At 35.7% G+C, this 12,715-nt stretch overlaps 1 protein-coding gene across 1 annotated transcript; it reads right to left on the reverse strand.

Moving 5' to 3' along the window:
• Nucleotides 1-720: 720 nt before the first annotated feature.
• Nucleotides 721-2,302, reverse strand: LOC103988374 (mannan endo-1,4-beta-mannosidase 5-like). Its single transcript, XM_009406912.2, has 5 exons — nt 1,976-2,302; nt 1,694-1,888; nt 1,486-1,608; nt 1,183-1,391; nt 721-1,102 (listed from the first exon to the last, which is right to left on the reverse strand). The coding sequence occupies exons 1-5, from the start codon at nt 2,300-2,302 to the stop codon at nt 721-723; spliced, it is 1,236 nt and encodes a 411-aa protein (XP_009405187.2).
• Between the last annotated feature and the right edge of the window lie 10,413 nt (nt 2,303-12,715).

A 12,715-nucleotide genomic window follows, 5' to 3' on the forward strand; every position in this document is an offset into this window, starting at 1 on the left:
GTGTAAGATAAGGTAGAAAATGATATCTAAGGTGACAAAGAAAGTTGTTGATTGTGAATCAATTAATAACTGATGCACACAATATATGCCATCTCCCACCATATCAATTTATGTTTAACTATATCAAATGCATAAAAGACTTCATCACAATGGTCAAGTATGTTTAATTATGCTACAAAATCTCTTGTTGTTTGATACATTTCGAAAGCATTTTTCCTTCTGTCTGCTGGACCAAAGTACTTTTCGAAGCAATCTTTCTCATATGTTCTTTACCTTAGATGTTTTACTTGATAGAATATTTCAATCAACATAGCTTAGATTTAAGTTTCCTGTCAGCAAACGTTTCGGTGAACGAATCTCCAGTTTCGTTGATACACGTTAAGTTTTGCAGATGGCGCCTCAGCTTACTGTTGATGCAGCATCGCCGACCAGAAGAAATGTGTCTGTCGTAAAAGCTTTTCTAGAAGGCGGTGATGTGTCTCGAAGGCCTGTGTTGTCGTTGAGATGAGATGAGATATGGAATGCCGAAATGATGAGTACTAATTACACATCTTGCACATTGGTAGCTGCTATTTACATTTTACAAACATGAGTCATGTGAAGTTGTGGATTTCTTCTTTTCATTGTGAAGTATCTTTATGATTGATACAGGCCTTTCACAGGGCAATAGACGGAAATTATGAGGTTTGATCTAAAGCAACGACGTATCGGGAGAGGCCTTTAATGATGAGAGCCGCTCAGCCTTTTCTCGAGCGCCGCCATGGCGTCCGACTGTTTCTTTATCACCGCCGTCGTCGTTGAATCCTGAGACAGCACGACCTCATACCCGTCGTAGTACGACTCCATCCCGTCGCCCATGACCTGCCACACTAGCCCGCCGCTGAAGGACCCGCCGCTGGTCTCGGCGTCGTTGTAGATCACGTCGTAGACGTAGGAGAAGAAGTCGTCGCGGACCTTCTGCGAGTATCCCGGAGCCGTCTTCGACTTCCCGAACTCCGCGAACACCAGTGGCTTTCCGAGGACCTTCACGGAGTCGTTCCAGTGGCTCGAAAACCACTGCTGCACGAAGGTCTTCCGCGCCTCCTCCGACTGCCCTTGGAGCCTACCGGAGGAGAAAGAACATCAATGCGGTCTACGATATATATATATATATATATATATGAATTTATCAATGCGGTCTACCATATATCCGGGTAAGCATGGATGGTGGTGTAGTCGATCTCATTGACTTGATTGCTGGTGATGAAGTCCGTGCCAAGCTGGTAGCCATTAGGGTTGTAGAGCTTGATCTTGTCCGGGGTGGAATTCCCGTAGAAACCCTCGAATCCTACCTGCAACAAGTGCTTGCTGTCGATGGACTTCGTGTACGCTGCCATCTCCTTAACCCACGCCTGCTCGAAGCAATCGCTTAACTCAAACGATGACACCAATGAATGCAGCAGCAGCATTCCCTGCTGTGGTTGATGCTAACTAGAGGGTTCTCACCGTGACTGTTTGGCCGGAGTAATCTACTTCACAGCGCGGTTCGTTCATTAGTTCCCACGACAAGATGGTGGGATCGTCTTTGTAGGCTACTTTGGTAATGGTGTTGACTCGTGTTAGCACCTTCTGCAGGAGAGAAGAGGAAGAGAGTTGAGAACAATTTCATCAACATACATGAATATGATATGATAAGATACGATGCGTAATTTACCTGGACATGGTTCTTGTAGTACTGCTTCACTTTGGCATTGGTGTAGAAGTCATCGTCGGTTTGTATGGACTCACCTGCGTCGCGAGCCCATTGTACGTACTGAGATCGGCCGCCGTAGTCCTTGAAGTTGTTGACCAGGCTCAAAATGAGACGGATACTGTGATTTTTGGCCTCCGAGACGACGAAGTCGAGCCCCTAAAGAGATGAGGATGGATTGAGGTCGCCACACGAACGCTTGTCGACAGCGTTGCGATATGGGAAGGAAGCGGAGGCAGGACGCACCTGGAACATTTTCTCGTTGTAGACCCCCGGCGACGACTGCAGCGAGGGGTTGCCGCCGTCGTTGAACGCCCACGTTCGGCACACGGTGAGCCCGGCCGCCGCAGCGTCGCTCAGGGTCTTGGAGACCTTCGCCTGGTCCTCCGACGCGACGTTCATCAGCCAGTATGCGTTGAACCCGTTGAAGAGGAAGGGGGAGCCGTTGACGACCAACTTGGAGCCACTTCTCCCGACGAACGCGGGTGGCTCTGCCGCCGCTGCTTGATGAGCGAGAAGCAAGAGTGCGAGAGCGCCCAGGAAGCGGCGCAGTCCGACGACAAAACTAGCCATTTTGGTGGAAGTGCGCCGTGATATCACGAGGGTCTGCGGGCGCGGGGATCAGATTTATAGATCGAATGCGAGGTAGTGCAAGCATGGCGAGGATTTCATCGTACGTCATATACAAGAAGTTATTTGTTTGTGGTCAGTTGTTACCAGCAATAAGAAGAAAGCCATAAGATTAGGGCACGGAGGGCTGCTAAGAGGAAGATAGCAAACATGGAAAACGGATATCATCAGTTACCTTAAATTCTCCAAGGAGATTGCCGCTGACAATCCTTTTTCTAACGGCGACTCTTTTACTTCATTCAATTATATAAAAATAAAATATAATTTTAATATTTATAGGTCCAGAATATAATCTTCCAAGCTATTGTAGAAATCTTCTTAATATTATCTTTTGGATTTGTTATCCGATATATTAAATCTGAAAACTTTAAATTGATCTAACAAAAGTAAAAAATTATTTCTCACATCCTTCTCTTCAACGAAAGATGTTTTGATAGAAAAATAAGAAGGAGAAGAAGAAGAATAATAGATTGTATATTGATAGACTAACAATGTTGTGGTACATAGAATAGAGTATGACATTGATGAAATACAATCGCTATGACTCGCATTGATAGTTGGACTTAATATAGTATTATTGTGTTTATTGGATTTATTGGCTTATTTTAAAACATGACCATGTATAAAATGCTTTTCAAAATTCCTTGGAATCCAATTAGGTAAAATTATTATTTTTAAACAAATTTTGTTTTATTTATTTGGATATAACATAATTATAGACTTTATGCTTACAATTGGTATCAGAGCTAGGTTTTTGAAATCAAATGTATTAGATCTGTAAATTTATTTACGATGCATAAAATTACCTTTATCTTCCAAGAATTGCTAAGCAGCAATGGTCACCGTCGACCTCGCTGCGAATCTGCGACTACGTCGGGTAGCGTACACATCACAGAACCCGTCCCATGTGTGGGCATCACAGAACCCGTCCCATGTGCGGACATCACAGAACCCGTCTCATATGCGGACATCACAAAACTCGTCCCATATGATGCGGACATTACAGAACCCGTCCCATATGCCGACATTACAGAACCCGTCCCATATGTGGACATTACAGAATCCGTCCCATACGCGGTCCCGGAATCCGTCCATGCGACGGTCGGCCACACGCAGTCAGACAGCCCAAGTGGCGGTCGTGCGTGAGTAGGTCGTGCACAGGCGGCGGCCGCGCGCTGGCAGCAGCCACGCGGCGGCAGCGGCCGCGCATGAGCAGTAGCAGCCCCACGGCGGCAACGCTGTGGCAGCAGCGACCGCGCGCAGGCTAGAACTGCCGCTGGCAGCCGCGCACAAGCGGTCGCTAGCAGCCAGGCCGTAGGCAGCAGCGGCAGCGCCGCTCGCGCAGGCAACAACGGCGAAAGCAGATTAGGGTTTTTGGCATAATTACGATTTTGCCCACGAGGCTAGGTTTTGTTAAAATTACAGTTTTACCCTTGTAAATTTCGTAATTTCAAGTTATGTTCTGTCAACATATTTACGGTTTTACCCTCAGGTTTAATTTATGCCAAAATTACAATTCTGCCATTCGCATATTTCTGATTTATTCCATTTCAAAAATTTATGGTTTTATCAAAATTGAGAAATTTAATTCATATTCTCAATTATAAATTGATAAATATGATTTATTATAATTATGATTAATTTTAATCATAATTATATTTTTGATTATTTGATTGGATTTAATTTTTGATTAAAAAAACTATAAATTATGGTTTATTTTATAGTTTTCTCATATGAATTATTGATTTTACATGTGATAAATAAAATTTAAAAAAAATCCAATTATTATTTTTGGACTTTTATTTATTTATTCACATGTATATATATATGAAATTGTGAAATATTGTATATCTTTCACATGCATGATTTATATAAATTATTGATTTTACATGTGATAAATAAAATTAAAAATCCAATTATTGTTTTTGGACTTTTATTTATTTATTCACATGTATATATATGAAATTATGAAATAATGTATATCTTTCACATGCATGATTTATATAAATTATTGATTTTACATGTGGTAAATAAAATTTTAAAAATCTAATTATTGTTTTTTGGACTTTTATTTATTTATTCACATGTATATATATGAAATTATGAAATAATATTTACCTTTCACATTAAGGCATGATTTATATGTTATCATAATTATCATATGAGTTTTCGTATTGATTAATATTTAATAATTATTATTGTTATTTATTATTGAATTATTTAGCATTAATATTCAATAATTATTATTGTTATTTTATTATTGAATTGCTTAGCATTAATGTTCAATAATTATTATTGTTATTTATTATTGAATTGCTTTGCATTAATATTCAATAATTATTATGGTCATTTTTTTTAATTATTGAATTGCTTAGCAAAAATTAAAGAAATTGATAAATATTATTTGTAATTCATTTCCCTAAGTTTTATCTGACCAGTAGCTACCAAAGTGGCATAGGATGATAGACTTTTGTGATATGAATTACAATAAAAGTTTTGTCATTTATAGGACATTTTTATTTTATATCATTGCATTAGTCTTGTAGCCACCAAAGTGACCTGGACTAATGACTTATAAAATAATATTAAAGAATTAGTCCTAAATGACATTAAGGAAATAATATTCATAATGTCACATATAATTAGGAGATTTAGATAATCCCAAAGGAGAATCTAATTCAAATAATTATATGATGGGGTAGGATTACTATTTTTGGATATCCTTGTAGTTTAGGGTTGTATACCCAAAGGTAATAACACTATTCCACAAGGATGGTATCAGTCCTTCATAAATATTATTGAGTGAACACTAGATATGTCAATATTTCATCCAAAGGTGTAATATAGATGATATCAATAGTTCATCAATTTTTGACAAACTCAAAGCATTAATATTATTTTATATTTTTGCAGTGGTAATTCCGCATATACATTCATATGCTTCAAGTGTCCCTGTACTCTCTGGATCAAATTATTCAGAATGGTTAGAGCATGTGCAATTCACACTGGGGGTATTAGATTTTGATTTAGCATTACTTGTTGAAAAGCTTGCAGACTTGACTGATAAAAGTTCTGTAGAACAAGTAAATGAAATGAAGGCTTGGGAAAGATCTGAGAGACTTAGTTTAATGTTCATAAGAATGACAATTGCAAATAACATAAAGACTTCATTACCGACTTCAACTAGCACAAAGGAATATTTAAAGGTTATTGATGACATATTTAAATCTGCTGATAAGTCATTGACTGGCACATTAATGAAAGAACTGACTACATCTCAGTATGATGACACTCGAGGAATTCAGGATCATATCCTCAATATAGCTGACAAAGCTGCAAAACTTAAAACATTAGGTATGAATGTTGATGAATCTTTTCTCGTGCAATTTATTCTCAATTCTCTTCCTTCTCAGTTTGGCCCATTCAAGATTCACCACAACACAAATAAGGATAAGTGGGAGTTGGATGAGTTGACTAGCATGTGTGTTTAGGAAGAATTGAGATTAAGACAAGAAAGTTCACATAATGTCATGACCACTACTCAAGGAGCTGGTAATAAGAAAAGAAAGTTGAAGTATTATCAATCAAAGAAATTTGCTAGGTTTGGAAATGTTAAACGGACTAATGAAAAGAAAGCATTTATTGTAAAGTGCTTCTTTTGTGACAAGAAAGGACACGTGAAGAAGGATTGCATTAAACGCAAGACTTGGTTCGAAAAGAAAGGTATTAACTCGACCTTTGTATGTTTCGAATCAAACATTACAGAAGTTCCTTCTAACACTTGGTGGATTGATTCTGGTGCTTCAACTCATGTTACAAATAACATGCAAGGATTTCTTTCAATTCGGAAACCAAAAGAACATGAAAGATTCATCATTATGGGAAATCGTCTTAAAGCGAAAGTGATATCAATGGGAACTTATCGTCTACGCTTAGAGACTGGTCACTTGATGGATCTTGTTGACACCTGTTATGTCCCTACAATTTCTAGAAATTTGGTTTCTCTTTCTAGAATTGATGAGTTAGGATATTGTCTTTCTTTTAGTAGTGGCAAACACAGTATATTTTATTGTTCAATAAAAGTTGGTTCTGGAATTCTCTGTGATGGTTTGTACAGAATTAATTTGGATCTTGAGTTTTCAAAGACATTAATGACCCTGCAATCAAATGTTGGATTGAAACGTAGTTTCAATAATGAAAGATCTTCTATATTGTGGCATAGATGATTGGGGCATATCTCCAAAGAAAGAATTGAAATATTAGTGAAGGATAATATTTTGGAACATTTAGACTTCACTGATTTTGATGTTTGTATAGATTGCATAAAGGGAAAGCAAACTAAACATATAAAGAAAAATGCCACAAGAAGTAAAGAACTTCTTGAGATTATTCATACTGATATCTGCGGACCACTCTATATTCCTTATTTTAATGGAGAAAAATATTTCATCACATTTATAGATGATTTGTCCAGATATGGCTATGTTTATCTAATACATGAAAAGTCTCAGGCCATTGATACTCTTGAAGTATACATAAATGAGATTGAGAGACAATTAGATAGAAAAGTTAAAATTGTCAGATCTGATAGAGGTGGTGAATTTTATGGCAGATATGATGTATCTGTCAGAATATTGGCCCTTTTGCTGGATTCCTAGAACAACGGGGTATTTGTGATCAGTATGCATTACCAGGTGTGCCACAGCAGAACGGTGCTGCTGAAAGGCGAAATCGTACTCTGATGGATATGGTTAGGAGCATGATGAGTTATTCCTCTGTACCTGAGTCGATGTGGGGTGAAGCTCTTAGGACAGCTATGTATATCTTGAACAGGGTTCCTAGAAAGTCAGTTTCATCGACTCCATCTGAGTTATGGACTGGTAGGAAGCCCAATCTAAGACATCTACATATTTGGGGGTGTCCTGCAGAGATAAGAGTATTCAATCCACATGAAAAGAAATTGGATCCAAGAACTATTTCAGGATATTTTATTGGTTATCAAGAAAAATCTTAGGGATACAGATTTTATTGCCCTAATCATAGTATGAGAATAGTGGAATCTGGTAATGCAAAATTCTATGAAAATGGTGAAATCAGTGGGAGTGAAAAATCTCGAAGGATTAATTTTGATATCGAGGAGATTCAGGTTAATTCTCCCATATCATCTCCTATTCGAGAGATTGTTGTTCCTCAAATCAATGAGAATATTGATGAGGGTGAACAACAAAATAACATCGAAGAACTCTCACATGATGTTGATGTCGCCGCTGATGATCTTGTAGAACAATCACAATTGGCAGATTTGAGAAGATCTCAAAGGAAAAGAAAACATGTCATTTCTGATGATTATGTGGTATATCTACAAGAATCAGATTATGATATAGAAATAAAAAGAGACCCCTTATCGTTTTCACAAGCCATAGAAAGTAACGATTCTGAAAAATGGTATAATGCAATGAAAGAAGAGTTAAAATCAATGGTCCAGAATGATGTCTGGGATCTCGTTGAATTGCCCAATGATTGTAAAAGAGTCGGTTGTAAATGGATCTTTAAGACAAAACGTGACTCAAACGGTAATATCGAACGATATAAAGTCAGACTTGTGACCAAGGGTTTTTTTCTCAAAAGGAAGGCATCGACTATAATGAGACTTTTTCTCCAGTTTCAAGAAAGGACTCATTAAGAATCGTCATGGCATTGATAGCTCATTATGATCTTGAGTTGCATCAGATGGACGTGAAAATAACATTTCTGAATGGGGATCTGGATGAGGAAATCTATATGGAACAACCTGAAGGATTCATTGAAAAGGGAAAAGAAAATTGGGCTTGTAAACTTAAGAAATTCATTTATGGCCTTAAACAAGCTTCCAGACAATGGTATATAAAATTTCATAATACCATTACTTCCTTCGGATTTAAGGAAAACACTATTGATCAATGTATATATCTAAAGATAAGTGGGAGCAAGTTTATTATATTGGTCTTATATGTGGATGATATTTTACTTGCCAGTAGTGATCTTGGTTTATTACACGAAACCAAGATATTTCTCAACAAGAACTTTAAGATGGTTGATATGAATGAAGCAGCCTATGTTATTGGCATTGAGATATTCAGGGATAGATCTCAAGGATTATTAGGATTGTCTCAGAGAGGATATATTGATCGTATCTTGGAAAGATTTAATATGCAGCTTTGCTCAGCCAATGATGTACCAATTACTAGAGGTGAAAAATTCAGTCAAAACCAGTGCCCAAGAAATGATTTAGAAAAGAATCAAATGAAGAATATTCCTTATGGGTGCGCAGTTGGAAGTCTATTATATGCTCAAACCTGTACAAGACCATATATCAGTTTTGTAGTTGCAATGCTGGGAAGATACCAAAGCAACCCAGGAATGGAACATTGGAAAGCTGCAAAGAAAGTAATGAGATATCTACAAGGGATGAAAGATTATATGCTCACATATAGGAGATCAAATCAGCTTGATGTGATAGGATATTCAGATGCTGATTTTGCAAATTGCCTCGACAGTAGGAAGTCCACTTCAGGGTTTGTATTTATGTTAACTGATGGGGCAATTTCTTGGAAAAGTGCAAAGTAATCGCTTATTGCATCATCAACAATGGAAGCTGAATTTGTGGCATGCTTTGAGGCCACAAATCAAGCTTTATGGTTGTAAAATTTCATCTCAGGACTTGGTGTGGTCGACTCAATTACCAGGCCGCTGAAGATATTTTGTGATAACACTGCAGCAATTTTCTTCTCTAAGAATGACAAGTACTCTAGTGGTTCCAAGCACATTGAGATAAAGTACTTGGTGGTTAGAGAAAGAGTCCGGAAACAGCAAGTGTCTATTGAGAACTTGAGCACCACTATGATGATTGTTGATCCATTGACAAAAGCCGTGTAAAATATTCAAAGAACATGTTCTTAGAATGAGGCTTGTGAGCAAGTCATAAAGGATATGGTGATACATGTTTATGTGGATGCTATTATTAACATTCTTCTTGCTTAATTGAAGTTATCTGTTTCTGCTATCCTGTTTACATTTATATTTATGCATATTATGGTTGAATGTAATAACAGGATTGTCTTGACAACACAAATTACAGGGGTCATTATGGACTATATTAGGAAAGACTAACAATGTTGTGGTACATAGAAGGGAGTATGACATTGATGAAATACAACCGCTATAACTCGCATTGATAATTGGACTTAATATAGTATTATTATGTTTATTTGACTTATTGGCTTATTTTAAAACATGGCCATGTATAAAATGCTTTTCAAAATTCCTTGGAATCCAATTAGGTAAAATTGTTTTTTTTTAAACAAATTTTGTTTTGTTTATTTTGATTTTGAATATCTCTTTTATATCTTATCAATTAATGGGCTAAGTGGGAGAATGTTAGAATATGTGGCCCTTTTATAATTGAATAAGATATATAATAGAATAACTAATTGGGTTCCGTTCAGATAAGACCTCTAGGGGTTAAGGGAGTGTTAGAGCGTTGGCATTACGTACAGACGCATCTCTCCGTCGAGTGATTTCAAACCCCTTTCTCCCAAAAACCATCACTCTCAGTGTGGATCCTGTGAAAGGGATAGGAAGAGAGGAGAAAGGATTTACTTCTCCTTGCACTCCTTGCAGACGGCAACAGTGCCTGCAACTTTGGATCGGTGGCTGGCTGCCTACAGCAATCTTGGATTAAATACGGTACTTAGCAGATCAACCGAGATCTCTGAAGAGATGGCATCAAAAGGTACTCATCGTAATTAGATCTATATATTTTTTATTTCAATCCTAGCATATAAATTATTTTCGCATTTTAGATATAGCATAATTATAAACTTTATGCTTACATCTGCGGGCGCGGGGATCAGATTTATAGATCGAATGCGAGGTAGTGCAAGCATGGCAAGGATTTCATCGTACGTCATATACAAGAAGTTATTTGTTTGTGGTCAGTTGTTACCTGCAATAAGAAGAAAGCCATGAGATTAGGGCACAGATGGCTGCGAAGAGGAAGACCGCAAACATGGAAAACGGATATCATCAGTTACCTTAAATTCTCCAAGGAGATTGCCGCTGACAATCCTTTTTCTAATGGCGACTCTTTTACTTCATTCAATTATATAAAAAATAAAATATAATTTTAATATTTATAGGTCCAGAATATAATCTTCCAAGCTATTGTAGAAATCTTCTTAATATTATCTTTTGGATTTGTCATCCGATATATTAAATCTTAAAACTTTAAATTGATCTAACAAACGTAAAAAATTATTTCTCACATCCTTCTCATTAATGAAAGATGTTTTAATAGAAAAATAAGAAGAAAAGAAGAAGAACAATAGATTGTATATTGTATGAAACGAGTTAAAAAGAATTGTTGAAATTAAGTAATAAGTTAAGAGTATTTATGTTTATTTGTAGAAGGTATCTTAGGAATATTAAAGAAGTTTGTTACTAATAGAAACCCCTTTGCTATTAGTAACTTATTATATATATATATATATATATATATATATATATATATATATATATATATAATTTTACTATTTACAATCTAACTACAGACTCTTTTTTATTCTTCTTCCTTATTTTATCCGCTGGCTGTCCACACCATCGCTGCTAACATTCCTTTTTGCTTCGAACAACTCCTTTACTTTATATAATTATCTAAAATAATAATAAAATAATAATTATAGGCTTAATTGTATAAAAATTAAAATAAAGGAGTTGCTTCGAACAACTTCTTTATATAATTATCTAAAGGAGTTGCTTCGAACAACTCTTTTACTTTATTTCAAAATCAAAATAAATAAAATAAAAATTATTTAAAAATAATTTTACTTAATTGTATTCCAGAGAATTTTTGAAAAGTATTTTATACATGACCATAAATTTTTAAAATAAGTCAACAAGTCCAATAAGAACAATAATATTATATTAAGTCCATCTATCAATGCGAGTCATAGCGGTTGTATATCATTAATGTCATACTCCCTTCAATGTACCACAATATTATTACTCTTTCCTAGTATAGTCCATAATGAACCCTGTAATTTATCTTGTTAAGATAATCCTGTTATTACATTTAACTATAATATGTATAAACATAAATGTAAACAAGATAGTAGAAACAAATAACTTTAATTAAGCAAAAGAATATCAATAATAGTATCCACGTAAATATGCATCACCATATTTTTTATGACTTGTTCACAAGTCTCTCTCAGGACATGTTCTTTAAATATTTTACACTGTAAAACTTTTGTCAATGGATGAGTAATCATCATAGTGATGCTTAGATTCTTATACTTGTTGTTTCTAGACTCTTTTTTTAACTACCAAGTACTTTGTCTCGATGTGCTTGGAACCACTAGAGTACTTACCGTTCTTAGAGAAGAAAACTATTATGATATTATCACAAAATATCTTTAGCAACTTGGCAATTTAATCGACCACACTAAGTCCTGAGATGAAATTTCGCAGCTATAAAGCTTGATTTGTGGTCTCAAAGCATGACACAAATTCAGCTTCCATTGTTACTGAATATCTTGTTACTTCAAGCTGATTTGATCTCTTGTATGTGAGCATATAATCTTTCATCCCTTACAAATATCTCATTAATTTTTTTGCAGTTTTCCAATATTTCATTCCTGGGTTACTTTGGTATCTTTCCAATATTACAACTACAAAATTGATATCTGAACTTGTACATGTTTGAGCATATAATAGACTTTCAATTGCGCACCCATAAGGATTATTCTTTATTTCATTTTTTTTCTAAGTCATTTTTCGGGTATTGATTTTGGCTGAATTTTTTACCTCTAGTAATAGGTATATAATTTTATCCCTAAATATCTCAATGCCAATAATATAAACTATCTTATTCATATCAATTATCTTAAAGTTTTTTTAAAAAAATATCTTATTTCGTGACGATGAACCTACAACACTTTGCATAGTAGCATAGTCAGGCCGAGTTCTCCATGACTACTTAGAAGCATTTACACACTAAAAACACCGAATATAAGATTCATTAGAAGAATGGTGGCCGTACAATTAAGACATTTTTAAGATGACTTGGTTAAGTTATACATGACTTGTTCAGATCGATAAGGCAGAAAGAATGAAATAATGTATTTTTGATCTACTGATTACCGAGACGTAATATTCTCTTTAATACAACAAAGCTCAACCACCAAACGAAAGAGTGACTCGTTATTACTCATCTTGACAACACAAACATCATTCTCAGAACCGACCGACCTCTCACAGCCCATATCAGAATTCTATAAGCATCATTAACATAAGGCGAATGAAAATATATTAAAGCTG

This window comes from Musa acuminata, chromosome BXJ3-6 (genome assembly GCF_036884655.1).
Source record: "Musa acuminata AAA Group cultivar baxijiao chromosome BXJ3-6, Cavendish_Baxijiao_AAA, whole genome shotgun sequence".
In the NCBI taxonomy this organism is placed as follows: Eukaryota; Viridiplantae; Streptophyta; class Magnoliopsida; order Zingiberales; family Musaceae; genus Musa; species Musa acuminata.